The 27,183-nt window shown below is 33.6% G+C and overlaps 3 protein-coding genes across 3 annotated transcripts in view; 2 read left to right on the top strand and 1 right to left on the bottom strand.

The window, feature by feature from the left end:
* Positions 1-2,588: 2,588 nt before the first annotated feature.
* On the bottom strand, positions 2,589-5,992 carry LOC134268201 (toll-like receptor 4). The gene has a single exon (XM_062750390.1). The coding sequence runs from the start codon at positions 5,911-5,913 to the stop codon at positions 3,244-3,246; it is 2,670 nt and encodes an 889-aa protein (XP_062606374.1). The 5' UTR covers positions 5,914-5,992; the 3' UTR covers positions 2,589-3,243.
* Positions 5,993-7,318: 1,326 nt separating this feature from the next.
* LOC134268199 (putative amidohydrolase YtcJ) lies at positions 7,319-9,357 on the top strand. The gene has a single exon (XM_062750389.1). The coding sequence runs from the start codon at positions 7,372-7,374 to the stop codon at positions 9,271-9,273; it is 1,902 nt and encodes a 633-aa protein (XP_062606373.1). The 5' UTR covers positions 7,319-7,371; the 3' UTR covers positions 9,274-9,357.
* Positions 9,358-11,979: 2,622 nt separating this feature from the next.
* The window catches only part of LOC134268197 (major vault protein-like), a 126,091-nt gene continuing 110,887 nt past the window's right edge, over positions 11,980-27,183 (top strand). Inside the window, exons 1-22 of the mRNA XM_062750387.1 lie at positions 11,980-12,134; positions 14,494-14,627; positions 14,915-14,978; positions 16,098-16,325; positions 16,661-16,752; positions 17,537-17,606; positions 18,475-18,569; positions 19,294-19,360; positions 19,703-19,844; positions 20,531-20,632; positions 21,135-21,222; positions 21,581-21,641; positions 21,727-21,821; positions 22,107-22,185; positions 22,394-22,547; positions 22,864-22,943; positions 23,233-23,292; positions 23,428-23,509; positions 23,830-23,972; positions 24,558-24,658; positions 24,927-25,153; positions 26,013-26,074. Coding sequence (XP_062606371.1) covers positions 12,078-12,134; positions 14,494-14,627; positions 14,915-14,978; positions 16,098-16,325; positions 16,661-16,752; positions 17,537-17,606; positions 18,475-18,569; positions 19,294-19,360; positions 19,703-19,844; positions 20,531-20,632; positions 21,135-21,222; positions 21,581-21,641; positions 21,727-21,821; positions 22,107-22,185; positions 22,394-22,547; positions 22,864-22,943; positions 23,233-23,292; positions 23,428-23,509; positions 23,830-23,972; positions 24,558-24,658; positions 24,927-25,153; positions 26,013-26,074 — 2,283 coding nt within the window. The 5' untranslated portion in view covers positions 11,980-12,077. The remainder of the gene's footprint in view (positions 12,135-14,493; positions 14,628-14,914; positions 14,979-16,097; positions 16,326-16,660; positions 16,753-17,536; positions 17,607-18,474; positions 18,570-19,293; positions 19,361-19,702; positions 19,845-20,530; positions 20,633-21,134; positions 21,223-21,580; positions 21,642-21,726; positions 21,822-22,106; positions 22,186-22,393; positions 22,548-22,863; positions 22,944-23,232; positions 23,293-23,427; positions 23,510-23,829; positions 23,973-24,557; positions 24,659-24,926; positions 25,154-26,012; positions 26,075-27,183) is intronic.

Raw genomic sequence — 27,183 nt, 5'->3', positions numbered from 1 at the left:
TATAGGTCACCTGAGTATTGTGGACCAACTTTCAAACAATTAAATTTGGTTCGTGTTTAAACCGGAGGCCATGAAATTCACAATTTACAATTTTGAAAGCGGCACCATTGCTTATCATAATTATTAACTTAGCATGCTTACTCTATTTACTTAAAACCCGAGGTAGATCAGAGTAACAAAGAGAAAATGCACTTCCACTTTATAACCAGTTGTGCACCTCACCCCAAAGGAACCACTGACCCAGGGCCATATATTTCAAAATTTTGCAAATTTTATCATAAAATGGTTGATTAATACCAAAGAGCAGATTTCAAAGCATTAATTTATTTTCAGGCTATGTAACCACCCCCCCCCCCCCACTTTAACCCTGGGGGCATTAAAAACCACTTTGCTAGATGCACCTTTCTTCATCATAAATATATATATACTTGGATCATTGGCTTAAAACCCAGAATCAAAGAAAAATATTTACAAAGACTAAATGTATTTTTACTATATAATCAATAGAGCCTCGACTAAACACCAGAACCCCTGACCCTGGGGCTATAAAATTCACAATTTTGGAAGAGGCACTCTTGCTTATCATAACTATGTGTTATGATTAGTTAGTTAGCTAGTTAGTTAATCTAATACCCAGGAGCAGAGAAGAAGATTTTCAAAGAAATAATACATTTTCACTACTGTATACAGGGTTATTTTCGCCCCGTGTTATTTTCGCCCTTTCATATTCGGAAACAAGTGTGCCCCGTTCTAAATTCGCCCAGAAAGATTTCTGTTTAAGATATTATACTGTTTACTTTGAGTTCGCCCCGTTTTAAATTCGACGAGGGCGAAAGGGGCGAAAATTATCTATAGAGCCCCGCCCTAGCACTAGAACCCCTGACCCTGGGGCCATGAATTTCACAATTTTGGTAGAGGACTCGATGCTCATTACATTCATGCCAATAGTTTGCCTGCTTGATGTCCAGGAGTAAAGAAGATTTTTAAAGATTTCATTAATTTTAGTCGTTTTGGCCCCACCCCTCAGGCCCCAGGGAGGCGGGGACCATGAAATTCACAATTTTTGTTTCCCTTCACCCATAGATGCTGTATACCAAATTTGGTTGAAATTAATTCAGTGGTTTCAGAGAAGAAGCTGAAAATGTTCAAATGTTAACACACGACGCACGACGGACGACGACGGACGAAAACGGATAGCAATAGGTCACCTGAGTTACTCGGGTGACCTAATAAGTTATTCAAATAAATTGAGGTTCATTTTATTCTAACAATAGAAACCAATGATAATTAACATGATATGGAATAAGAAGTGATTAATGGTGTTTTGCAGTGAAAGGAAAATCTTAATACACTAAGATTTGTAAAATGATCGAAGTAAATAAAAGCAAATAAAGCACTTTATATGTATAAAATATATGTACATGTAATTTCTTCAAAAGCCATGCACGATACCTAGGATTTTTATTTCTAAAATGTGTTTGTTGATCAAACTTGCATTAGAAAATTTATAGTAGGTGTTTTATGCGAATTTTAAAAAAAATTATTTGATTTACTAATATATAAAAGGATTAACATTAAAGATTAAGAACCCTCTCTACACCGCACACTTAAGCCTTCTGATTCTATGGTATTTTTCTGCGATTAGAGTCTGCCCTTAGATCTTAATTCTAACAAATAGAAATTTACAGTAAATTACTCAATTTGTAATTATTTCAAGTATTCTTAACAATTTAAAAGGTCATGATAAATTAACTGAACATGTCGTTTACATGTATTTTCCCTATGGATTGATTGATTGTATATTCTTGAACGTTGCTCTCGAGAATTTTTCAGTCATATGGAGACGTCACCGTATTCCGGTGAAGAGCACTACATTTTGACCTTTACTCGACACTCAGGGCCATTAAGCAGTAAGGGATCTCTATCGTGCCAACGCCAGTCGCTGACATGGGGCCTCGGATTTTAAGGACTTATCCGAAGAACCCGCAACTTTCACTTCAAAGTGCCGAGCGCATGACGAAGGAACAGTTGCTACCCATTTATTTTATCGACTTAGGTCAGTCGCGGCTGAGATTCGAACTCACGACCTCCCGATCACGAGCGAGCTCTCTATCGACTGAACTACCGCGTCCGGTTTTTCACTATGGAAGTAAACAACAGTGAATTCTATTCACTGATACTGTGTTGATAAATGTCACGCACCATACAGTGAAAATTAGGTAGATAAGCTCAATATTGACTCCTTTATACAATATATTTTTCGCGGTATCCAAAAAAAAAAAAAAACACATTTTGCATTTGTGTAGAGAGGGTACTTAAGTTTGAAGAATTGTAGTGGGTAAAAAAACGTAAATTTTATAATCGTACGCGTGACACGATAAGTACTTAATAAAAAAAACATACACTCTTGATAAGTGATTGTTTTACACAATAAATAGATTTTTAAAAACCTGTTAACCTGGTAATTGTCTTATATAAGTCTACTTTTTTTATCTAAGATAATTTTAGAAGCGTCGAGTTTGATCTGATGATCCGCGCCTGTCAACAAGACGTGATACGACCCTTCGGATCAAGTTACTGCTAAAATGATAAATTTATTATATACCTCCTCATAACTAGCAAAATATAGCAAGAGAAATCTTTAGAGATCAATTGTTTAACATTTATTCAAAACACAAAGCATAATAACAAGGGAATTTTTAACGCGCAAGAAAAATAACGTCATGTTTCTGTGTAAAACGTCCTCAGTCTCAGAGAGCGGTGATATGGATTCAGAAAACCACAGTGTGGTGATCCGGAAAGTCTTATTACGAAGTCACGTGATAACGTAAAATCAACAGTAAAATTGAGTGATATACATTAGGTATGTAATAAAGTTTGTTACTTACTGAGTTGCTTACTATGTCTGAATAAATTGTCAGATATCTTCTGTCTATATTGCTTTTGGCTGCATAGACTGTTCACAAGAACTTACAATATTAAATTTTGATGAAAACCTAAGCGAAATGTTCCCTTTAAAAAAAAAGAAAGACTTTATAACAAAAATTCAATTTGTTTATTTAATTTTTTTTTATATCAAATGACTATACTGTATATAGACTTATTTTTCGACCCGTGTTTATATCATTTCGCCTTTTCATACTTGCGAATATTTCTGCTCTAGTGCCAAGACACAGATACATATCATTAATATTATAGTTTGAATTGTTAACACATGTCTTTCCTTGGATATAAATCTCAAATCTAAATGCTAAAAGTTTTTATTTTATGAGCAACAACACTGGAAAAGTCCTTCCAAAATATATCCAGTTCATCCATTGATTCCTCAGAAGGATAATGACAAAAAAGGTTTTCATTGATCAAATCCTTCAGGGAATTCGGACATTTTCGCTTCAAATCGTAGGCTCCTGGAAGAATTATTAAATATACGTAATGAAGTCCTTCTCTCTTTTTTATACCCTCGAGTTTTGCCATGTTTAGTTCGTAATCCCTCCAGCCTGACTTTAGATAAGATTCCGAAACAACACAAAGTGTCATTTTGCTGCTCTCTATCGCGTCCATTATATTGTCAGCTTTATGACGACCTGCTAAAAAGTCTCTCTCACGAATGCAGACGTCAAGGTTTAAATCTTGTAATTTCAACAGAAGTTTCTTCATAACAAGTTCTCGATCCCGGGCAGAATATGAAATAAATATGTCATATGTGTAGTTCAATCGGTTTCTCTGATATAATATTTGCATATATCGACCTCCTGTTTTTACTTTTTGTTTACATTGATAGATGGAAAATCTTATTGTCCAAATATTTCTTTTCACTAACACAGCGATGACCACGAAAACTAAAATGGTCAAGACTATGGATGCAACAATGTAGAATGTGGTGTAAGATCGGCATTCCACTACCAATGATTTAAGAGATACAACAGGATCGCTGAAATTGAAATTTTTCTGACTTTTTATGGCACATTCGTAGTCATCAAATCTTTTGAAATTTTTTTTATGTTCAACCATCCACTGGATGTATGGAACATTTTCACACGAGCAGTCAACGTTATTCCCAGATAGATCTATGGACGTGTTTTTTAGCCTTATCAAATCAGTCAGTTCCTGTCTGATTTCATCCCTGATAGAATCTATTCTATTTTCAGATAAATCAAGATGTTCTAAGTGATGCATATGTCCCACGCCGATCCTCAACTCAGAAAGTTGATTATTGTTAAGAATCAATGTCCTGATATTCCGAGATCTTTTCAAGAGTAAATACGGCAAATGATAAATCTTATTGGAGCTTAAGTCCAATGTTTCTACCGAAACCAAATTTCTAAATACAAGTCCATTCATGTCTCTCTCAAGATTATCTCCAACAGAGTTTCTAGAAATATTGAGATGTAAAAGTCCTGTTGCATTAACAAAGAAATCGGATGACAGTTTCGTACAGAAATTATTCGAGAGATCAATACGAGTAACGTTTTGTATCCCGTACATTGGTCCTATCCATTCATTCAATATATTATTTTGAAAGAACATATGCCTCAATTTCGGTGCAATTACACCAAATGCAGATATCTTGGAATACAGCCTACTATCGTTAACATATATTGTTTGGAGATTTTCAGGAATATGTACAAATATAACTGGTTTCCAGTGAGAAACTTCAATCCTGTAGAATTTTCTAAAGTTGTGGAGAAAGGTTGAGAAATTTGTAGAATGACTGTGCATTGAGAAGTTAAAAGGCTCCAGGTCATCTTGATTTTCTTTGCAAAGTTCGAAGACTGCAGTCATGTATTCTGGTGGTTGAAACTGTAGACTCATATTAAACATAGTCAAATTATGAAAGCCAATAAAGTCTGCTATGTATGGACCTTGTAATAGTTTGTTCTCGGCCAAGGATAACCTTTCAAGGGTTGGTGGTAAATGTCGCACAAGGCCTCTTTCGAACAGTTCCAATCTATTTCTGGATAAGATTATCTCTTCTAACTTGGTTTTTCTCAGGTTCATGACATGGCGAATTAACAGTCTTTTTCCCAATCCCGTCAAACAATTAATATTATGTAAATAAAGTATTTTGATTGACGTCCTCTTTAGATTATATGTTATATTTGGGAGTGAAGCAAAACCTAATTCTTTGTTGTAAGAAATGTCCAACGATTTTAAATTCCTTAAAATTTCGAATGCACCTCTCTCAATATGTTTGATTTTACAAGATGATATATCTAGATATTGAAGATATGGTGTGTTGAGAAAAAAGTCGTGTGTGATTTTTACAGTTTCACAATGTCCTCTTGAACCGGAGATGTCCAATAGACTAAGATTCTTTAGTCTGTAAAAACCTTCTGTAAGTAAAAAGTTTCCCACTGCATCCAATCGTAGTTCCTCTAACGAAATCAATTCACTGAGAATTTCTCCAATATAACTCCAGTTTCGTTGCATCTTTACAGAATTGTTTTTCAAGTTCAAAACTAACAAGGATTCTAAAGGCTGAAAAAGTCCTGGATAAAAATTCTTCTCATTTAGACTTAGTCTATTACTGGATAGATTCAAATACTTTAGCCTTGGGATAGTGTCAAAAGGATCACCTTTAAAGGAAAAAATGCTGTTGTGAGAAAGATCCAAATACAACAGGTTTTTCGGATAACTGACGGAAATATTTTCAATCGAGTTAAATTGAAGGTTAATCCAGACCACGTTATGTGGAAATATTGGAACTTGATTCAAGTGTAAATGAGAACAGTCTGCCTTAATGGACCCTTCGTCGAGTTTCAAACATTTACATGTTGCCTCACTGAAATTACAGGATTTCCATTTATCAGAGTCTTCACGGTCGGAACTAACTCCATACAGAGAACATGTAACAAGCAATGCATATAAAGTGCATGATATTTGGAAGAAACGGTATATACTAAACTTGGCCATATCGTTTAGGTTAATGTCCACTGCATAAGCCAGGGAAGTGAAAATAACTCTTATCGTATAAAATTAATAAACACGGAAGTTTACAGGGATGAATGGGGAAAAGAGCGTCATTGAAATTTTGGGTTAAAGGTTGTTTTTAAAGTATTCGTTGAACGCTAGCACTTCAATGAATATCTAAACATTAAAATCACGGACCTGAATTCATTGGAATCTACCAGGCATAACGTATCTGTATCTCAATATAGTCAATGCATGCATTATACATAACTACGATTTATCAGAGATGGTAAGATAGGGAAAATTGAAAATTAAAAAAAAAAATGCACTACCCATTACATGTTTTGAGATGGAAAGAGAAAAGAAATATATTGAGAACTGTCTAAACACATTCGGGAAAAGGAATATTAATTTGTCTTTACTTTTGGACAGATCGAGTAAAATTTCATGAGATTGAAAGCGAAATAGATTTTATTTTAAATTTATTTTTTTTTTTCAATACCTTAAGTAATATTTGAATAGGAGAACATATATAATAATTTGCATGTATTTGTCCCTATTAAGGGAGCAACAGGAAACAACATGCAGTTATATCTAGTCATCAGAACTTCAGTGGCTTTGAACATGGTTTCTCGAAGTATGCCGGGTCGCATGTTGTTGAAAGTGACAATCATGTTTTTAAAAAATCAACGCAAAAAAAAAATGATAATAAATTCAAAAGGAAATATAAAACCTTCAATTAATAAGGAATTTGTTTAATTTCAAAGAAAATGTTTAAGAATTTTGACACTTTTACCGTGTATATTAGAGTCCATTGCCTGTATTTCACTTTGTCTTGTCTAAAGACTACGAAGAATTGTTCATGGGCACCGAAGCAAAAACGTTGATGTTATTTAATACAATGTACATCTACATGTATGTGGTATATAACACATTATAGAGTAGGGAAAGCAACAATTTTGATTATTTTTTTTATGCACATCCATGTTTATCATTATCTCAGTCTTCTTTAAATAACTTACACGAAGTATGCTGTTTTTTCGCATATTTTTCTTTTTGCACTCGGATCAGAGAACTGTTGATTCAGATGTTATTCAATGGCTATTGTTTACATGTTAACGACTAAAACACCTGTTACGGAAGCTTAGTGGTGTGTAGTAATTGAGTTTTCAAAAAAGCAAATAAAAACATGAACAATTAATCATTACTGTATTTTACGTAGGATCTAATGTTGACCGTGTCACAATTGCAGTTTTGTGTTGAAAACTTCGTCAGCAAATAAAACGTTTCCGGGGTGTTATTGTAAAAATAATTTTAATTGTATTTTTATATCTATTTTTAAAAATAATATTGATTCTGTCTCGGTTGTGTTTCTGTAAATTCCTTCCTAGGTATAGATCCACCTTAAAAAGGTTTAAAAACTGGATTTTGTCAGTTTTTCGGAAAAGTGTGATCGGCAGCATGAAAATTGTGAAGTATCTGATGATTTTCGGAGTGCTTGGATTTGCAGCTGGAAAAAGTATTCCGCTCAACCAACAACTTTCTCGCAAAGATCGGTTATTGAAGAGAATTCAATGCATACTCGGTGATCAGCAACAATGTGACCGAAGAGTTTTAGAACAAAGATGGTACAGGGAAGAAGCCAGTACAATATACATCAATGGGAAAATTTATACTGTTCACGGTCAACGCTGGAATGAAACTCCACAGGAAGCCATGGTTGTGAAAAACGGTAAAGTTAGTTTCATAGGAACATCCAGTGAGGCTTTGGAGTATTTCACATGTCGGAGCACGGTGTTGAATCTCCACGGTGCAACAATACTTCCAGGATTCCATGATGTCCATATTCATCCCTTAGAGTCAGCGTCGGATGTTGGTGGTACATGTCAGCTGAAGCCAAACACAGACCCCGATAGTGAAGAATTTAAAAACATTTTCAGAACATGTGCCAAAAGGCAGATAGGAACAAAATGGATTCTTGGAGGCGGTCATTCAATATCAAGTATTTTGAAACACATCAGGAATGGTGGAAAACCACCAAGGAAGATAATTGATGAAGTTTTACCAGATGTCCCAGTTGTCATGTTGGAGGAAACATCGCATTCAGTTTGGGTGAATACCAAGGCACTCCAACTGGCTAATATCACAAAAAACACAACGAGAAGACCTGGTGGCGTTATCATGAGAGAACCTGTAACCAATGAGCCTAATGGAATTCTTCTAGAGGATGAGGGTATATCCATCATGGAATTTGCCTTGAAGCCAACGGCTGAGTTAGAGGAACTTAATTATCAAGGACTTATATATGGTCTTGAAAAATTAAACACTAATGGCATAACCTCAGTATGTGATGCCAGGTTGTTTTGGACTCGAAATCACGACAAAGCGTGGGATAGGGTATGTAGAGAAGACAAATTGACGGTGCGTGCTAATCTTGGACTTTGGGCATATCCACAGAAGGAAGACGAATACCAAATTCAAAAACTGAAAGACATTTACACTAACGGTAACCCAGATTGCTTCTTGAAGAAAAATCAAATTAAAGTGTACATTGATGGCTTGCTAGAAAGTACAACCGCCGCCATGGAGGAACCCTATTTGGAGAACTTGCATTTACCTGGTATTCCTGACAACAGAGGCATGAATATTTTTGACCAAACCCGTTTAACGAAGTACGTCAGAGAACTTCAGCACTTTGCTGCAGGCAAAGGCTTTGATTTCCATATTCATGCAATTGGCGACCGTGGTGTTCATCAAGCACTGAATGCGTTCAATGATTCGTGGATCCATGGCACTCGTCATCGAATGACTCACTTGGAACAAGTTGATGAGATGGATATCGACCGCTTCGCACGTTTAAATGTCATTGCTGACTTCCAAGTCGCTGGAAACTTTACTCTACCCTCTTATCGAAAAACACTTTCAAAATTGGTTGGAGAAGACAGGGCGTACAAGTCCATTCCCGTAAAAAGCGTGTTTGACACTGGGGCTAAGGTGACACTAAGCAGCGACTGGGATGTCAGTGATCTGAACCCCTTTGTGGGCCTCCAGCACGCTATTTCTAGAGGACATCAGTCTATCAACATCAAATCAGCCGTGGAGATGTATACAATCAATGCCGCTTACGCTATGCGGCAGGAAGATGATGTTGGATCCCTGGAAGTAGGAAAACATGCTGATTTTGTCGTTATCGACACGGACATCATGGATCCTTCTAATAAGGACTCCATTTATCAAACCCAAGTCCTCCAAACCGTACTGGAGGGTGAGGAGGTTTTCTGGAAAAGAAATGATTTCATCACGGATGTCACCTGTACGGTTGACGAAGGAGAGTGCTATTACAATGGCTGCGACCATTACTAGATATTTTTTAATTTCTAAATTTTGTAACTTTCTTTCAAATTTAGCTGCATCTAAAATATTGTATCAATAAATAATTACGAATTATTTTATAGATTTAGTTGTATATATTAAATTGAGAATGTGTAATTCTATATTATGTAAACATTTTGGAGACAAATAAAATAAGGAGGCTTGAACTATGCTTAGTGAAATATTTTTTTTTCTCAAAATCTTTTAATGAAGGAATGGGTTGTACAACGTCAAGATGACTGATTCCGTGGATAAAGTAATTTTGATATACAAATAGTGCTGGTGGAAGTAGCATTCAAAGCAATTGCTACAATTTCAACAATTTTTAATTCATGAAATATAATAATGCTCCGTGTTACACTTCACAATTCATTTTTTAAAAATTATTTAGAGTTTTAGAATGTAAATACATAAGTTCAAATTTCTAAATATCAAAAACTCAAACTGAATTTGGTATATTGAAATTTAGTATTTTAGTTCAAAAATCTAAATTTTTCAAATTTCTTAACAGTTTTACGACTTTTGATATTTCAAAATTTACTTCAAACTTCTAAATTTCAACTATTTCAAAACGTCTTATATTTTTTTGAAATTAAGAATTTTAGTTCAAACATTCATATATCAAATAACCGAAACACTCGGAGATTTTAGATTTTTACCTCAGATATCCAAAATATCAAATTTTCAAACCTGATTTGAATTTTGAAACTATGTCCGTATCTATTCAATACTCTAAATATCTTAAAACCTCATTTGCTCGACCAAACACTTTTTTGGCATAGTTTCAAAATTCAAAAGGGGTTTCGAATTTGATATTTTGGATATTTGAAGTAAACTTCTAAAAACTCAGAATGTAAAAAGTTTTTTTGGTTATCTAAAATTTGAGTATTTGAATCAAAATTCTAAATTTCTAAATATCTAAAATAATCTACATAATTTTTAGCTGGTTTAGTTTGTGCAATAAATAACTTTACAAATTTCAGAGGGGTGGTCCGGACCCCTCTCTCTAGATCTATGCATGTAATACATATCTTATTTGTAAAAACAAAGAGATAAAAATGTTTGATCGGCGTTTTCTAAGTGGAGGGTCCAAGGTAAGTTTTAGTTTGTTTAGTTCATACATTAACCCATGACTGTATAAATTTTAAATGCCCCCCCCCCCCCCCCCAAAAAAAAAATCTATGTATGTGAAACATTATAACACACAGAGATATTATACCTTTCACATCTGAGGAAATTTTTAACTATAGAATATAATAGAAAAATGTTAATTTATTTTTAAAACATTTCTCTGCCAAACGACAAAGCTTTTTTTTATTTTTCTCTCTTCAAAGGTTTTGTTGTCTTCATTCTTCTCTTTTGTGAAAATTCACATTAATATCAATATAAAAATAAAATTTATTCAAGTTTGTGTGGCAGCTGGCAGTAAGCAGCTGGCAGTTGGCAGTAAGCAGTCAGCAGTTGGCAGTAAGCAGTTGGCTGTCTATATGGAATTCCATAGTATGCATTTCATTTTATTATTCATTATTATTATTATTTTTTGCTTATCAGGTTTTTTTGAAGGTACATTTTTTTTAACACTTAGCCCCCCCCCCCCCCCAACTTTCAATTTGCTTCCGACGTCAATGTTTCGAACATCTCACTCCCCAGTCAAACATGGATTTTTTATGACCGCTCAGTAAAACATTAGGAATGTTAGACTTTTTAACGTATTCATTATATAGAAACAAATTATTAAAGGTATCATAAGAATTCTTTTTGTTTCATAACACATTACATCTATGCATACGATGTACGTTGTATGTTCTTATAAAGAAAGTTTCTGCTTCTCTCTCCTGACTGAACTCGACAGAAAACCCTTCCTTAAATCAGAAGAAGATCGAAACGATTATTTTTTTATTCATTCATTCTGCAATTTTCTCATTTCATGGGGAAAAAAAACGTTCACACATGCAAGCCACAGGTACTTGTCAGGCACGTAGCATCGTTTTTAAAAGTGGGGGGCCAACCTGAGAAAAATTGTTTTACTTACCTAAAAAAAGTTGACAAGCAAAAAAAAATTGGTTTTAAAAATTTTGTTTAAAAAAAAAAGGACAATTACCCCAAACTCGAAAATCCTATTTCGTGGGGAGGAGGGGGGGGGGGGGAGGTGGCCAAGTTTTTTCAGGGCAAACTTCCTTTTCCAATTTTTTCCTATAATTTCTTACTATGTATATACTGTGGTAAAAAGTGGGGGGCCAACCACCTTTTCAATAGACATTTTCTATAGTAAAGGTAATGTTGGGGAAAAAAAAGGATAAGGGGGGGGGCAAGTCGCCCAATGCCCCCCCCCCCCCAATACTACGTGCCTGCTTGTGGACATTTCAAGGCACATGTTCAATAAGTGTACTAAATATAAATTGTGAAAAAATTGTCAAATAAGCCCTGGGGTTGAATATCCGGGGGGGGGGGGGCCTGTCCACAAGTACCTGTGATGCAAGCATTCCCGCCAAAAGTCAGCCCCCCTTCCCCTTAAAAAAATTGTGTCTGTGACTTTACAAGCAGTGGATTTATTAGATAAGTTCATTTGTGTGTTTGTCCATTAATCATGTTAATAAGTTTTTTCTCCGTATGGGAGAGAATTTGCTAATCCATTTGTGCATGGTCAACTCTGCTTTTAATAGCGGTTGTCGTTCCTGTTCAGGAAAGCTAACTTATTTACTTCCGGTAAGATGTCAAGCAAATTTTTATAGGCTGACACCAGCACTTTCGATCTAAATCAGTTCCATTGAGCAAGGAAGCAAACACAGACAAATATGTCTAACACTATTCTTGGATTAAAACCTTTCCAATTTGTCCATATTTTGGATTTGGTAAGCTTATTTTCTTGTGATATTTTGTAAAAAGTTGAAATCTGAGGGATGTTTTATGTTTGTTTACTATGCACGGTCCCATGGATAGGGCCTAACTAAAACTTGAATTATGGACTCTTTACATCGTGTCTTTATTTGCAAAGTTTGCATATTATGACAATGATAGAAAAATATTGGTTTTAAAACTAATTTGTTTAGTAGACTTGTTATGACTTGTATTTGATTAATTAGCCCTCGAGGAGATGGAAAGTGACCAATAGGTTGTTCATTTAGAAGAAGATAAAAATAATTTAATTTGCCGTCTATTAATGTATATTGGACTAAAGCATTTCGTGATTTTCATGGCCATGCTCATTTACAGTGACTTGTACACACACTTGAAACGTTTATTAAATAAATTCAAGTTTATTTTTAAACGCATGTTAACAGGTTAGGTAAACTTCAGTATATTTTTGCAGAGACTATAAATAGAAATGACTGTAAGCACTATTATTTCCCAAAATTTTCTATGATGTTTATAAATTCATCAATGGTCTGGTTTGGTTTTTCCATTTTAATCTTGATGGCATACAAGATTTGCAAAGAACTTTATTTCGCAATTATTTTTAAAATTAACAATAAATGTATATTAAGGTAGGACACAATAGATAGGCCAAATTTTTCCTCAAATTCAATTTTCCTGAAACTCTGATATTTTGTTCTAGGATACAAAATCTCTCTTTATGTATGATATGAAAAAAATTCAACCGCACATTTTTTGCCCACATAGTCTGAAATATGACCTATCAGACCCCTGTAAGAAGATTGTGAAATCAGATATTTGACTTGAGAATGAGCCTTATTTTAGAATTATCAATTGATCTATTGCAAATTTATGTAATACTTTTAATAAAGAAAACCTTTTTGTTCTTTAAGGGAGTAAGTCAACTTGATACTGGAAAATTTGAGTAAAATATTAAGTAACAGTAGAACATATAAGTAGCATCAGAATTGAAAATTCACATGTAAATATCCGACAGTTTAAGTTTTCTTCAGAGAAAATGTATAATTCAATTTTTACAAAAAATCAACAGAATGATTCAAATGGGTCCTAGAATAAAATGTGTAAAAATAAAGAAAATTGAACTGGTGGTTGCAGATATATTTGCAATCAAAAAAATTTCAATGGCATAAAAACTGAAAGATTCAGTACATGATGTCACAATATTTGACCTTTGACCTCTTGATAGGACCTTGACCTTACTGATACATAAAGAATGGAGACTCCTTATATATGTGTTCAAATATCATTCTTCTACTATGTATGGAACAAAAGTTACACTGCATTTTATAACAGACTGTCACATGCTTGTTTATTACCCTTAGTTAGCATAAAAACATTCCAAAATGTAAGCCCCCAAGTGACCAATATATAGGATTCTCTGATTTTTTCACAAAATATGACGCAAACATGCCTAAACTTTTTATTTTTCTTACAGGGATCATTCATTGTTGTCAATATAGTATTATTATTCTTCTTTTCTCCAGTACTTTTTAAGAAATGGGTTAAAATAGAATCCACGGGTGTTTTGTCCTAAAAAAAGTTGAGAGTGTAATCATATGTGCATACAAAATTTACAATGCACTAGACTTACCTGTCTGAGCTACATTTCCTCCCACTATAAAAAAAAAAGGTTTCAATCAATGTTTTTTTTTTCTTTATCAAGTGTTAGATAAGAGTTGAATTTTGGGAATTTTCAATAATTTTTTCTGATCAGGATCTTGAAAAAATCCACTAGTGACATAATTCATTATATTTTTTTCTTTTTATTTCATTTAGTTTTTATCATTTCTTTTTTAAAATTAATTTTGTATCCCCCCCCCCTAGCCCAATCAAAAAAAAAAAAATTAAATAAGTAAAAAAAATTTATTGATTGAGGTCAAGTATTTAGAATAATTATCATGAATATTATTATGTTTTCTTTTGTTTATACTGTTTTCTTTTTATGATAATAATCAACAGTACATGTATGACTATTCAAGGAGCCTGAACGGGTCTTGTCCATGTACAAATAATTATGTAAATTTAGAAAGATTTATTTACGGTACCTTGCAATAAAAACAAAACAGTAAAACTTGGTTTTAATTAAGTCACTAGAACCTATAAATTACTTCATTATATCTGTTATTCGTTATATATCCGTAGAAGGAATTCATTAAATTTGTATAGCATGAGGATCCAAGATAACTTATTTTTTAAGTTTGTTATACAATTTGCAATATCTGTGTTGGTACTAAAGGAGTTTCGCTGTATTCCTAAGTTAACTGTATTGGCTATTTTTTATAATGAACTCACTGATTTTTTTTTTCTTTTGTACAGAATTCTAACATCACCAGATTAGAAGTTGGGCCGCAGACAGTACCACTGAAAACAAACGAGAAGTTGGTGACCCAGCCCCTACCTATGGTCATTGTAAAACCAGGCTTTTATTGCATTATCAAAGATCCTTGCAGGTACTACTTTTACCTCCATGAGAAATTAGTCTGAATTACGTTTTTTTTTGTTTTGCATATGTTTTGTGTTAATATTTGAGTTGAAAAGATACATGTAGGAGGGGTTAAAATGAATGGGCTTACTTGTGTTAACATATTGAGGCACATTCTGTTTGGATATATAAATATAAAAATTTTCTACAGATGTGTAAAAGAAAATTTTGGGGGATTGGGTCAGAGTATGAGATAAAAGTAATTAAACAAATTTAATGCAAAGTAATCTTTTATTTTAAAATTTATTTTTGCAGCAATTATGTACCAGGTGAAGCAAGTGAACTCAAAATTGGACAAAGTGCAGTCAAGTTTAATGCTGTAAGTTTATTATTATATTCCCCGCAAACGAAGTTTGGGGGGTATATAGGAATCACCTTGTCCGTCTGTCTGTGCACAGTCCGGTCCATAAGCAGAGGGACGTTATGCACTCCACACTAAGATTGCCCATGACCCAAGGGTGTGTCATGACCTTGACCCAAGGTCATTTGGGGAAGTTCAAGGTCACTGGAAGAAAAAATTCATAATTCCTGTCCGGTCCATATCTTTCTTATGGATAAACTTGGTAGGTTCTCATTTCACACAAAGATTGCCCATGACCCAAGGGTGTGTCATGACCTAGACCTAAGGTCATTTGGGGAAGTTCAAGGTCACTGGAAGAAAAATTTCATAATTCGTGTCCGGTCCATATCATTCTTATGGATAAACTTGGTAGGTTCTCATTTCACACAAAGATTGCCCATGACCCAAGGGTGTGTCTTGACATTGACCCCAGGTCATTTGGGGAAGTTCAAGGTCACTTGAAGAAAAAATTCATAATTTGTGTCCGGTCCATATTTTTCTTATGGATAAACTTGGTAGGTTCTCTTTTCACACAAAGATTGCCCATGACCCAAGAGTGTGTCATGACCTTGACCCAAGGTCATTTGGAGAAGTTCAAGGTCACTGTTAAAAAAATTTCATAATTTGTGTTTGATACATATCTTAAATATAATCTTTATGGAAAAACGTACCTCAGAAAAACCCAGCGGAGGGTATTTTGTCCTGTTTGGACAGTTCTAGTTTTATTTTTAACCTTACACAGTTAAGCATGACTTTATCATGTTTATGCAGTCATGTATAAAGGTCAGAGATATTAGCTCTTTAGCTATGTTTGCTGGCAAAATGTGCAGACTTGAATAAGTTTCCAGGATAGAATACAAACCACTCTGCTTGTAAATGGTGTAACGGCAATTTAAATTAACCCTTCTGAAATTTCCCATCTTCTTGGTTCATAGATTTATACTAGAAAAAATGAAATTCCCAGGCATCAAATTAAAACACTGATATTTATGCAACATTTAATTTAAACTTTAATTTCACTCTCGGAAGTTAGAAAATGAAAACAGAAGTTGATCTTGAATTTTTTTCTATATTTAGGACTATTGTTTCTATTTATAGGATTCTCCTTTCCCCTTGTACCCCGGGGAAACTCTTCTCCATGCTCCTGACTTCCTGAGGAACAGACCTGACTACAGCATTGCTATCAAACCTCTGCCTGTCATTCAGGCCAATCATGCAATCCGATTGGTCGCTAACATTGACTTTGAAGACGCCCACGGAAAACACCAGGCTGGAGATAAATGGCAGCTGGAGGGACCTTTGACCTATCGACCCAAGCCAGAGGCAGTAAGTAAAGGGTCAACAAGGTCAACATGGGTCAATTCAATTATTTTATCTGAAGACTGTTTATACCTTTAGATTCCAGAAGAAAAACTTTAAAATTGTAATTAATTTATTTATTGAATGTCAAAAACACAGCAAATAGAATTTAACTTTGCTGAATTAATACATTTTTTAAAATTGAAAAAAAAACCACTTTTTAAAAAAAATCATTATGTTATTATAGTTTTTGTACTCTAAAGCTTTGGTGAATTGTGTTAACATGGTGAAAGTAAATTTTTTTAAAGAAATAGTTTGTTTTAATGTTCATGCATGGATAAATCCTTTTTATTTACATCCAGGAAGTAGAAGACATCATCAAACCTCTTGTAATTAGGCAGGGAGAGTCATTAAAATTAAGAGCAACTCAAGGATTCACAGATCGATTTGGAAAGTAGGTGTCTTGTCTAGCTGTTATTTTAAAATTAGCATTTTAAAGTAATATACTGTAAACCAACTTTTATTAGCGTGTGAGAAATTTTCGCAAGGTTAGCGAGAGCCTTGTCATCGCGAATATTTCTCGCCGTGAACAGGTCCTTAAAGTCTTTTTTCTATTAAAAATAGATCCAAAAAAGGCTTGATCGCAAAAATTAATCGTTGCGAACAACTTTACTCCCAGTAAATCGCGAAATAAAGTTGGTTTACAGTATGCAATATAAGTCAGCTATGCTAAAATGTTTTAGAAAATACAGCGCATGCAGTTTAGTAAAAATTGCTTTTTTCTATACAGTTTCTTTTTGTGTTTGCATTAATTTGTATATTTTGTTTATTCTTCTGTGTTATTAAAATCACTTCAATCTTCATTTGAAAGTGCATCATGTTCATAACCTAGGGGTTTTGCCGGTATTACACCATTTAGAAAGTTGGGAGTATAAGAATGGGGGTGGGGAAGATATTGGAAAAATAAACAATAAAATGGACAGCAAATAAATTTCTTTTTTTTAACTTAGTCTAGTGGATATGGAGAATGAATCATATTTATTTTATGCAATCATTTAATCTTAAATTAATGAAATTGAATTATTGAAAAACTATCATATTTTTAAGTGCAAGCACTTGAATAAATGAAAGACTATTATAAATCTTGCAGATAAAATGTAGAAATACATGTCCTTCCTAGCTTTTATCTTCCAGTTTAAATAGTAAGTATGTATATTTTGTGTACTTTATTTGGAAAGGAAACGAGTCACTGGAGAGGAATGGATGATCAACAAGCCAGGAGCGTACCTCCCTGATGTTTACGAAGAGGTCAGACTTCTATCCACACAATTTATCATTTCCACCTTAATACTCTGGAATCACTTTGATTTGTGGGTGGTCAATGTTCAATGGGCATGCAAAATTTTGTTGGTTTTATAGGGACATAATATGGGAAATCCAGCAACATTGGTACCCCAGACCCCCACAACGCTGATTGTACATCATGCATTCACATAATTCAGGGCACATAATTTTTCATATCATTATTTTTTCTGAAATTCTTTTTAGCTATTTTGATAATGAGATTTACTGATTTAGCAGTTGTTCAAATATGAAAAAAAGTCTGGATTTAATACCAGGACATACATGTTAATACAGTTTCCTCCTTTCTTCCTCTTGAAAAAGTCCAAAAATAGAAATGACTGTATACCTTAGTGGTTCTCTATTTATTTTAATATAACTCTTGGCATCCTTCCTGTTTTGTTTACATTTTGAATGCAGATGTAATTGCTGCATGTAGTACATTTTATTGCATGCACAAATGAGCATACATTTAAGAAATGAATTTAATTTTTGACAGTTCATGGGGACATGAACTACGACGCTTACATGTAATGCCGGCATATTTTATGGAGCGCATTAGCGCTTCATGATAAAAATACTGGTGTGAAGCATAGAAAGAAAAGTTCCATGACCCCTGAGTCTTAGGGACAATGTGCATAACACTGGGTTGTATAAAGTACATTTTGATATTGTATATTGACACTGTACATTGATTTGTGTAATTATTATAGTGATATTGTAAATTGACACAGTACATGTCCATTGAGTTGTACACAGCATGCACTGACATTGTATTAGTATATTGACAATGTACGTTGAGTATATTAATTGACATCTTACATTTATTTCACAGATAGTTTCCGTTCTACAATGTATCACTCTGACTCCAAACAACGGGATTTTCCTACAGGCCTTACAAACCATGGTGGACAGTCAGGGAATCCAAAGGTATACTGTAAACTAACTTTTATTCTTGTGCAAGATATTTTCGCAAAGTTCACTCATCGCGAATATTTCTCGCCATGAACCATTCTTTAAAGTCTCTGTGTCCATTAATAACAGTTCCAAATTTGGCTTGATCGCAAAAATTATAATCGTCGCTTAGTCACCCCTGGTAAATCGTGAAATAAAGTCGTCGCAAATAAAAGTTGGTTTACAGTATTCATGTACTTTGATAGTGACAGTCACGATTTAAGGAAATTTTTATAGAAGGCAAGTGGGTCCGGTGAAAAGGGGGAAGCTGACTCCTCCAAGGCACCTGATCCCACCTCTGGAATTTCCAGAAATGTTTGTTTTCGCCCTCCTCATATAATTGTTTATATTGTTTATGGATTCTTTTAGATGAACTAGATCTGTTCATTATATTTATACCTTTTTCCAATAGTAGAACTTACAACATTTATTTGATATAACATTTATTTGGGATTTGTCCCTTTAACATCCATTCATCACTAGTAATTTTTTCTGTTGAGGACTCTGTTTATATTGAGTGCAGAATTTATTCAGAAGTAAAGTTTGTCATAAAAAAATGATGAATAAACATGATGCGCTGTAAAAGAAAGTTTCGAAAGGTGCTGGTTTTTCTTTTGTTTGAACAAATTTAAAGCTGGACAGCAGTAAAGATTGAATTAATTAATTGAGTTACTAACTAGACTTATTATAAATTTATTAGAATGGCTGGAGAGCAGTGGCTGTTGACGGGAGCTGAGACTGATCACTATTATCCAGAAATTGGTGTGGTAAGCAGAATCTTGATGGGGTTTTTTAATTAAGGAAGTTTGTGAGCATTAAATCAGTGCTGCACGCAGATGCTGGTACAAAGAAAGATTATTATCCTGTGAAAAAAAAATAAGTCGTAAAGCTACATATTGTACATTAATTTATATGCTGTATACAGGAAAAATTTTGCCAATGTAAATTCTTTGAAAGGAGAGGATATTCAACTAGCAAGGGTTGTAGATTGAAAATTATAAACCTAAGGCAAAAATAAACCTGTGAGAGAATATATTTTAAATTTTGTTCAGCAGGAAGTTCTAAATTCATCCAGGCACCATGTGTATAATTTTTTTTTCTTCAAACAGGAAGTGACATCAGCGGAGACCATCAAGGTTTTGTGGAAGGGACAGTACTGTGTCATTAAAGATGTGGTAGACAAGAAAGGGAAGCCACAGTTGGGAAAACGGGAACTGAGGGTGGGGCCCTGTAGCTTCTTCCTCCACCCAGGTAAGAGTTATAAACGGGAACTGAGGGTGGGGCCCTGTAGCTTCTTCCTCCACCCAGGTAAGAAAGGGAGATGAATAATTGAGTCCTATAGCTTTTCTCTATCATAATTAATTTTAAGTTATGCAAAATTTAAAAAAAAAAAATTGGGCATGCAGGTTTCTGAATTTTTTCCTTAGACAAAATTTCAAAATAATTAAAATGAAGTTCTTGCATTTAAAGTGCAAGTACACAATAGGTTGAGTTCCCTTAAACCAATTTGAAATTGAAATGATCGATTTTTATATTCATCAGCACACAATTACAAAAAAAAGCATACAAAACAACATTTCTACATATAAAATTGATTTTTTTTTAAGAGTTATAAACGTCCCTGTACAAGAAAGGGAGATGAATAATTGAGTCCTATAGCTTTTCTCTATCATAATTAATTTTAAGTTATGCAAAATTTAAAAAAAAATTGGGCATGCAGTTTTTTTTTTTTACCTTAAGACAAATTTTCAAAATAAAATTAATGTATATTACATTTAAAAATAGTTTTTTTATATTCCAGCATGTAACATGTTTCTATATATATATATAAAATAATATTGATATTTTTTATATTTATTTTTTATCTTTGGAAATAAAATTGATGTATAATGTTTCCAAGTAACAAAGACTAGAGAGAAAACTTTTGTTTTGTGTAGGGGAGAGCTTAGAGAAAGGAGTACAAAATGTCCACATTCTGGGAGAAGACGACGCCATTGTTTTACAAGCAGAGGAAGAATACAGAGACACCATGTTCAAAGGTGAGACAGCTAGTGTATAATCATCTCATCAAATACAAAATAAATAAACTGGTTTGGGGAGTTATTTTCCAGTGGAGCAAACAATACTGCATGTGCATATACTGTGAAATCACATTTTCATGAGGGTTCAATTTTTGTTTTTTTTTTCAAGGTATGACGAGACCCACGAATTCATGACCACAATGAAATGTAAAATGTTACCTACATAAATGCTCATTAATTCATGGTCCACGAAATTAAATCCCCAAGAACTAATAGATTTTCCTGAAACCACGAAAATTTGACCCCATAAAAGTATGTGATTTTACAATATGCTGTATTTCAGAAGTTGCCTTTAAGTTCAACAAGGTTTAGTTGAACTTGTATCTTTAACATCATTGTCTCAAATACCATAGAAATGTGGAGTCGAGACAGATTTTGTATAGTCCAATGTAATGCTGCAAATTACCAAAAGAAGGGTCAAATCTCAAAATTAACCTATTCTATGTTTTATACACTGTAGGTAAGAAGAGGAGTCCAGGAGATGTATGGATGTTGAGAGGACCCCTGGAGTACATACCCCCGATAGAGGTCAAGGTCGTCAAAACAAGGTAAAAAACAATATATGCTACTGTCATCTAGTACTGAATATAGACAGTGGTCATTTTGCTCTGATGACTATATAACTTAAAACATTACTTAAAAAGCATTTTTAAAAATTTTTTCTAGAACTTGTAACATTCAACTGTCTCTAATTTCAGTTAAAAAGATTGATGTATGTGTGTTTATTTTGATCATGTACAAGCATAAAGCATACCCCCCCCCCCCCCCCAGCAATAATGAATTTCTCTAACATTTCTTTCAACTTTCTTTGTCAAAGAATACAAAAGAACTAAAAAAAAAAACAGATGCAGCTGTGGCTCTAATAGAATCTTGTAATAAATCTCCATTTTTCATTTTATTTTGTAGAACCAAGATTCCTTTGAGCAAAAATGAAGGGATATATATCAAAGACTTGCAGACAGGAAAGGTAAAAATATTAAACAGAAATTTACATGTATATACATATGTATAGTAAACCAAATCACAAATGAAGTCCTATTTATTTTAAACAGGTGAGGGCAGAAATGGGTCCTAAGTCCTATATGTTGACAGCATTTGAGGAGCTGTGGGAGAAAGACCTACCCGCAGTTACAGAAGAATTACTCAAGTAGGTTAACCTAATTTACCTGTCTTCTTCAATATTACACAGTTAACTGTTAGCGATATTCAATTTTACTGATCTCTGCACCCTCTATAATTATGCAAATTGAAAATTGAGTTCTTGCTAAAAATTCTACTTTATATGCAGTATCATGTCTCAATAGCTCAGGACCAGGATAACAAGCTTTTACATTGAAACCTGATATATTGAATGACTTTAATGCAAATGATAACATGATGAGATAATATTTAGTCTTTTACTTAATAATTATCTATTTCACTCCACATGCAGACAAGGAGGAGGGCTAGGTACAGGAGATATAAGAAAGATGGCTTATTTTGAACAGTCCATTGACCCCCACGTATTAGCGGTAAATATTACCACATTTTACAACAATTTTTAATACAATTACCACTGAATTTTTTTTGTGCTCGTAAGTTCAATCATGAAGTTTTATTTTAGATTAAATGCTAATTGTTATTAACTGTTACCATGGGATTAAAAATTAAATTTGAAAATTTTATCTATTTATTATTTTTCTTTGTTAAGAATTTTAGAAAAATCTGATCATTTTTCAGGGCAGAAACAAGACGAGGGTGGTGACCTACCGTTGCCCTGGTAACACAGCTGTTCAGGTGTATAATTACCTGGAGAGGACGGCCAGAGTGGTGTTTGGTCCAGATCTAGTCATTCTGGGACCACACGAGAATTTCAATGTTCTAAGCCTCAGTGGTAAGCAATCTCCAGTTCATGTTGATTTTTTTTTGTCAATTTAAACTTACTGTAGAAGTACTTTTTCCACTTGGTATTAATTTACACTATGTATGTGGTCACAAATTATCCTTGGAAATTTGTCCCATCATATTCAAAATACTTGTAAGGAATAGAGTGAGGGGCTAAGAAATTTGCATAATTTTCTACCCGCTGATTCAAGAGAAATTGAGATTCCTTGGAATTATGACCCCGTGAAAAATAGTACGTCAACAGTATTTAAAAAACAAAATAAGACCTAGAAAAATGAAAATTGATCAATATGCTTTTATTTTAGCTGGAAAACCAAAGAAGTCCAATTCATTAAAGTCTCTGTGCCTTATGTTGGGGCCAGATTTTATAACAGACATATTAGAGGTAGATTCGTATAATTATATACATATATACATAAATTTAAAGTTTAGACTTGAACATTTAAAATTTTACACACAGTTTGTATGTGCTATGTTTAACAATAATGTATCCCATTACATGTACATGTATATCAAAGCATAAAAAAATGAAAAAATATTTATTTGCAATGTATTGAAAACTCTTTAAATCTCAAAAGGATATTTCAATTTTACAATTTTATGAAAATTATTTATTTGATTTATTTTTTCCCCTGCATTACACAAGGCTTTATAATTCCTAATAAATACTTTAGGTGGAAACATCAGACCATGCTCGTTTAAGAATCCAAGTGGCGTTTAACAATCATTTTGAGGTAAACATGAAGTGTATATATACATATCTATATATATATAGGCAAAAGAGAGCATTTTATGAATAAGTTGGTTTTTTTTTTTATTGGAAGAAGACGCTTTAATATTTTTAATATATAATTTGTCTTTTTTTTCAGTATGACCTTGATGGTCCAGAAGAAGAGAAATGTAAATTGTTTGCTGTGCCAGACTTCATTGGATTTGCTTCTAAACAAATGGGTAAGATTGGGTAATTTGATGTTAAAAAAAAAAAAAATTTCTGGACATCTATTTATTACACCTTATTACACCTCAAATATTGGTGAACAAAGAGACCTACATGTAAGAGAGTGAAAAAATTATCACCTGATACATCTACCTAAAAAGACTATTGTTCTCCATAAAAATATTTTCAGGCCTGGTATTTCCATTTAAATAAGAGTTGTTGCATCTTGAAAATCCAGTCAGTCTGAAAAAAGTAGAAGTCTTTTTGATTGTTATTGATAAAACATTCAATCGATCAAATTACAAAATTAGATTTTATTTTAATTAATTTACAGGTGCTCGTATCAGAGCTGCTGTGGCTCAGGTCACGTTTGATGACTTCCATCGACATTCCAACCAAGTACTCACCACAGCAGTGTTTGGTCTAAATGCCAAAGGTCAGATGAATAATGAAGTCAGGTTCCCTGAAAATAACCTGGTAGGTGTCAAATTTGATAAAATATGTCTGGAAATTTATTTATAAATCATTATTTAGATACTGTAAACCAACTATTATTAGCGATTCATCAGTTTGAAATTAATAGGCAATGATTAATTTTCGCAAATAAAGAAACATTTTCTACAAAAGCAAAGCAAAATAAATGGTTCACACAGTGATACGGCAATGTATATCCCAACTGAAAATAAGTCACAAAACTCATGAATATTTTTCGCACATGAATAAAAGTCTACAGGTGTATTGTTTCATCTTTTGTTTTTATTTATGCTACTTCACAGTGAAGTGTTATGTATCTAAATCACTAATTTTATGAATGACATTAATTAACCCCTTAAAATTGCTACTTTTCTTTGGTAGACAGAATTTCTCTTTTAAAGACCCTGCATTAAGAAAATCAAACTGCAATTGAGATAAATGTAAAATGATTTGCATGATTGTATATGTTGACAATGATATTTTCAATTACATTCACACAGTGTAAATACGGCAATGTATATCCAGCAATTGGAAAACATTGTATTCCCATTTTTGTTGGAATACACTGTATGCCTATATCCATTTTAGGTACTAAGCAGCATGGACATCCAGAGTATAGAACCAGTAGACGTAAAGATGAGAGACAGCCTCAGTAAATCTGTACAACTGGCCATAGAGATCTCCACTAAGTAAGACCCAGACACATTAATTAATCCAAAATCTTTATAGAAATTTATTTCTAAAAGAAAATCCATTTAATGTCCACTTTTCATCAAGCTTGCATTATGTATTTGAATAAGTATATTTTCAAATTTTCTCATGGAAATGAAAAATGTACTAAAAAACACATTTTAAGGGAGATAACTCTTATGAAATTCATATACAAAAAAATTACAATAAATTCAAAGAAAATTATAAAAGTGACTCTCAACAAATAAAAAATTTACGCTTTTTTAGCTCCATTGAGGCAGCAGCATCACATGAGGCAGCTAGGAATGAACAGATAGCGCGGGGGGAATTAGAACGACAAAAACTGTACAACGAGAAAGAGGCTGAGAAGGAGAGAACCAAACTGCTGGAGCTCCAGGCTATCACTGCTGCCGTCGAGTCTACAGGGCAGGCCAAGGCAGAGGCCCAGGCTCAGGCCGAGAGGATCATCATTGAGTGTGAGAGCGAGATTGAAGGTGAGTAGCATTTAAAACTGGCTCCAGAAGTCTAAACCGCAGATGGTAACGGTAAACTTTGAGAGATTGCTACATGTCATATCCATGCACAGGCTAACTAGGTGATTGACAAAAGTTACCTTTTAGGGTTTTCTTGGCGGGTGTAAAATTTGGCCTTTTGTCTGCTCAAATGTATGCCAATGATTTTGACATTATTTATTTTAGCAGACATTACTTCAGCTCTTTGAATACAGTATGAACACTAATAAGAGTACTGACTATTATAGCGATTCAGAAGCCAAAATACTGTAAATCACTTTTTATTCGCAAAAACTTTATTTTCATGCAATTATGCGAGACAGTGTGCTCGGAAAATTTAATTCTCGCGTATAAAAGCATTCCTTTAGATTATATAAAGCAATCACCACAATTTGTGAAAATTTTGTCTTGCTAATCAGATCAATGAGAGCGAAAAATAAGGTGTCAGAAATATAGTGATCTACACAATGCACCCCGCCAGCTAACCCGCTGCTTACCAAATGAAATAGTATGAGAGGATCATCATTGACAAAAGAGGGTGAGATTGACAAGTGTGTCTTGTTTAAAAATTGTACATTTAGCCTCAGATGGAAATGATCCCTAAGTGTGAGGTTTGTTACTATTAAGTTGGAAGAGGAGAGGTGAGTGATATCAGTTACCATGTAGGTTGACCTTGGAACATGGGCATAAAACCACCCTTAAGCACAACTGATTTTAAAACATGGAAAAGGGAACCCAAAAGATGTTGCTGTTAAGGCTTAAAATTTCTACAAAAATCATATTTTGAAAACGGCATCTGTTTACATGAATAAATTCCCTTTTTTTTATTTTCCATTTCCAGCTGCCAGATTGAGAGCAGAGGCAGCAGAAATTGAACACAATGCACAGCTAGCTGCTCAGGAATCTGTGAGTTAGGTCCACAAAGAAAAAAAATGGCCAATATTGAGTTTTGTAATTAATACTTTAGAAACTGTGTAGTTAACATTTATAATTTGTTTTATCACCTGGTGTACAACACAGTTATTTTCACATCATTTTTTTTTTTCTTCTTCATTTTGTTGAGGACTTCACATTTTTCAGGCAAGGAATCAAATGTAAAGGGTTATGAATGAATAGATCAAGAGAGAGAAAGGCATTATTATTGTAATATGCTAAGTCTGTAAAAATAGCAGTGCTGTGTTTTCTTTTTTACAACACTGCGGTTATTTTGTTCTTATCATTTTCTACACATTTTCTTGAGGATCGAAGTACATGTCGATTCATGCTAAAATGGCCATTGCGATTGCAATCCAAAGCTTATCAGGTATGGAGAGGTTTTTCATATCCCAACTTGTATTCAAATACATGAATTTATGCAACGTTATTACATGAAGATACAAAATTAATGTAAATACATGTACTTATGGAAACTCATTATATAAATAAATTTAAAATTAATGTTCTTGTTACCCCGTGCAAATTTTATTAGATCAAGAGAAAAAAAAATGATTCAAGGATTTTAGATATTTGGGGTAAAATACTTCAATTTTTGAAAAAATGATACAGACTTTCAAATCACTTTGACATATCCGTGGTATTTGGAATTTGAGAGTTGGCAAAGTTCAGCAGCTGTATTATACGTTGAATATGATATCCCATTTTGACAATTTCCTTTTATTTTTAATACAGGTAAATCTGTTGAAAGCTCTTGGAATGGAGAGTGTTTTGATCACTGACGGTAACAGTCCTATCAACCTCTTCAACACAGCCAATGGAATTGTGGGTAAAAATAACTAGGCTATGTATGGGATTCAAAGGAGAGGATCTGACTCATCTAGGTTCCTAGGGAGTGGACTTAACTCAGATTCGAAATGCTCTGTTTTGCATTATGATTGAAGTGACAATTCATTACAAATACATTGTATGCAAATCATTTGTGCAATTTTACCATATGACAAGAGAAGTTTGTTAGCCATTGTAGCATACATTATGTACACAAATCAATGAGTAGCTATTTTGTAGTGTGTTAGATT

This window comes from Saccostrea cucullata, unplaced genomic scaffold, assembly GCF_032062105.1.
Source record: "Saccostrea cucullata isolate Sc308-1 unplaced genomic scaffold, CSIRO_AGI_Scuc_v1 ctg1252, whole genome shotgun sequence".
Lineage (NCBI taxonomy): Eukaryota > Metazoa > Mollusca > Bivalvia > Ostreida > Ostreidae > Saccostrea > Saccostrea cuccullata.
The sequence above is the reverse complement of the archived record's forward strand: the minus strand, read 5'-3'. Positions and strand labels throughout refer to the sequence as shown.

Bases quoted from the DNA above. Each gene is read 5' to 3' on its own strand.
- LOC134268201 (XM_062750390.1), bottom strand. From the start codon at position 5,913: ATGGCCAAGTTTAGTATATACCGTTTCTTCCAAATATCATGCACTTTA.
- LOC134268199 (XM_062750389.1), top strand. From the start codon at position 7,372: ATGAAAATTGTGAAGTATCTGATGATTTTCGGAGTGCTTGGATTTGCA.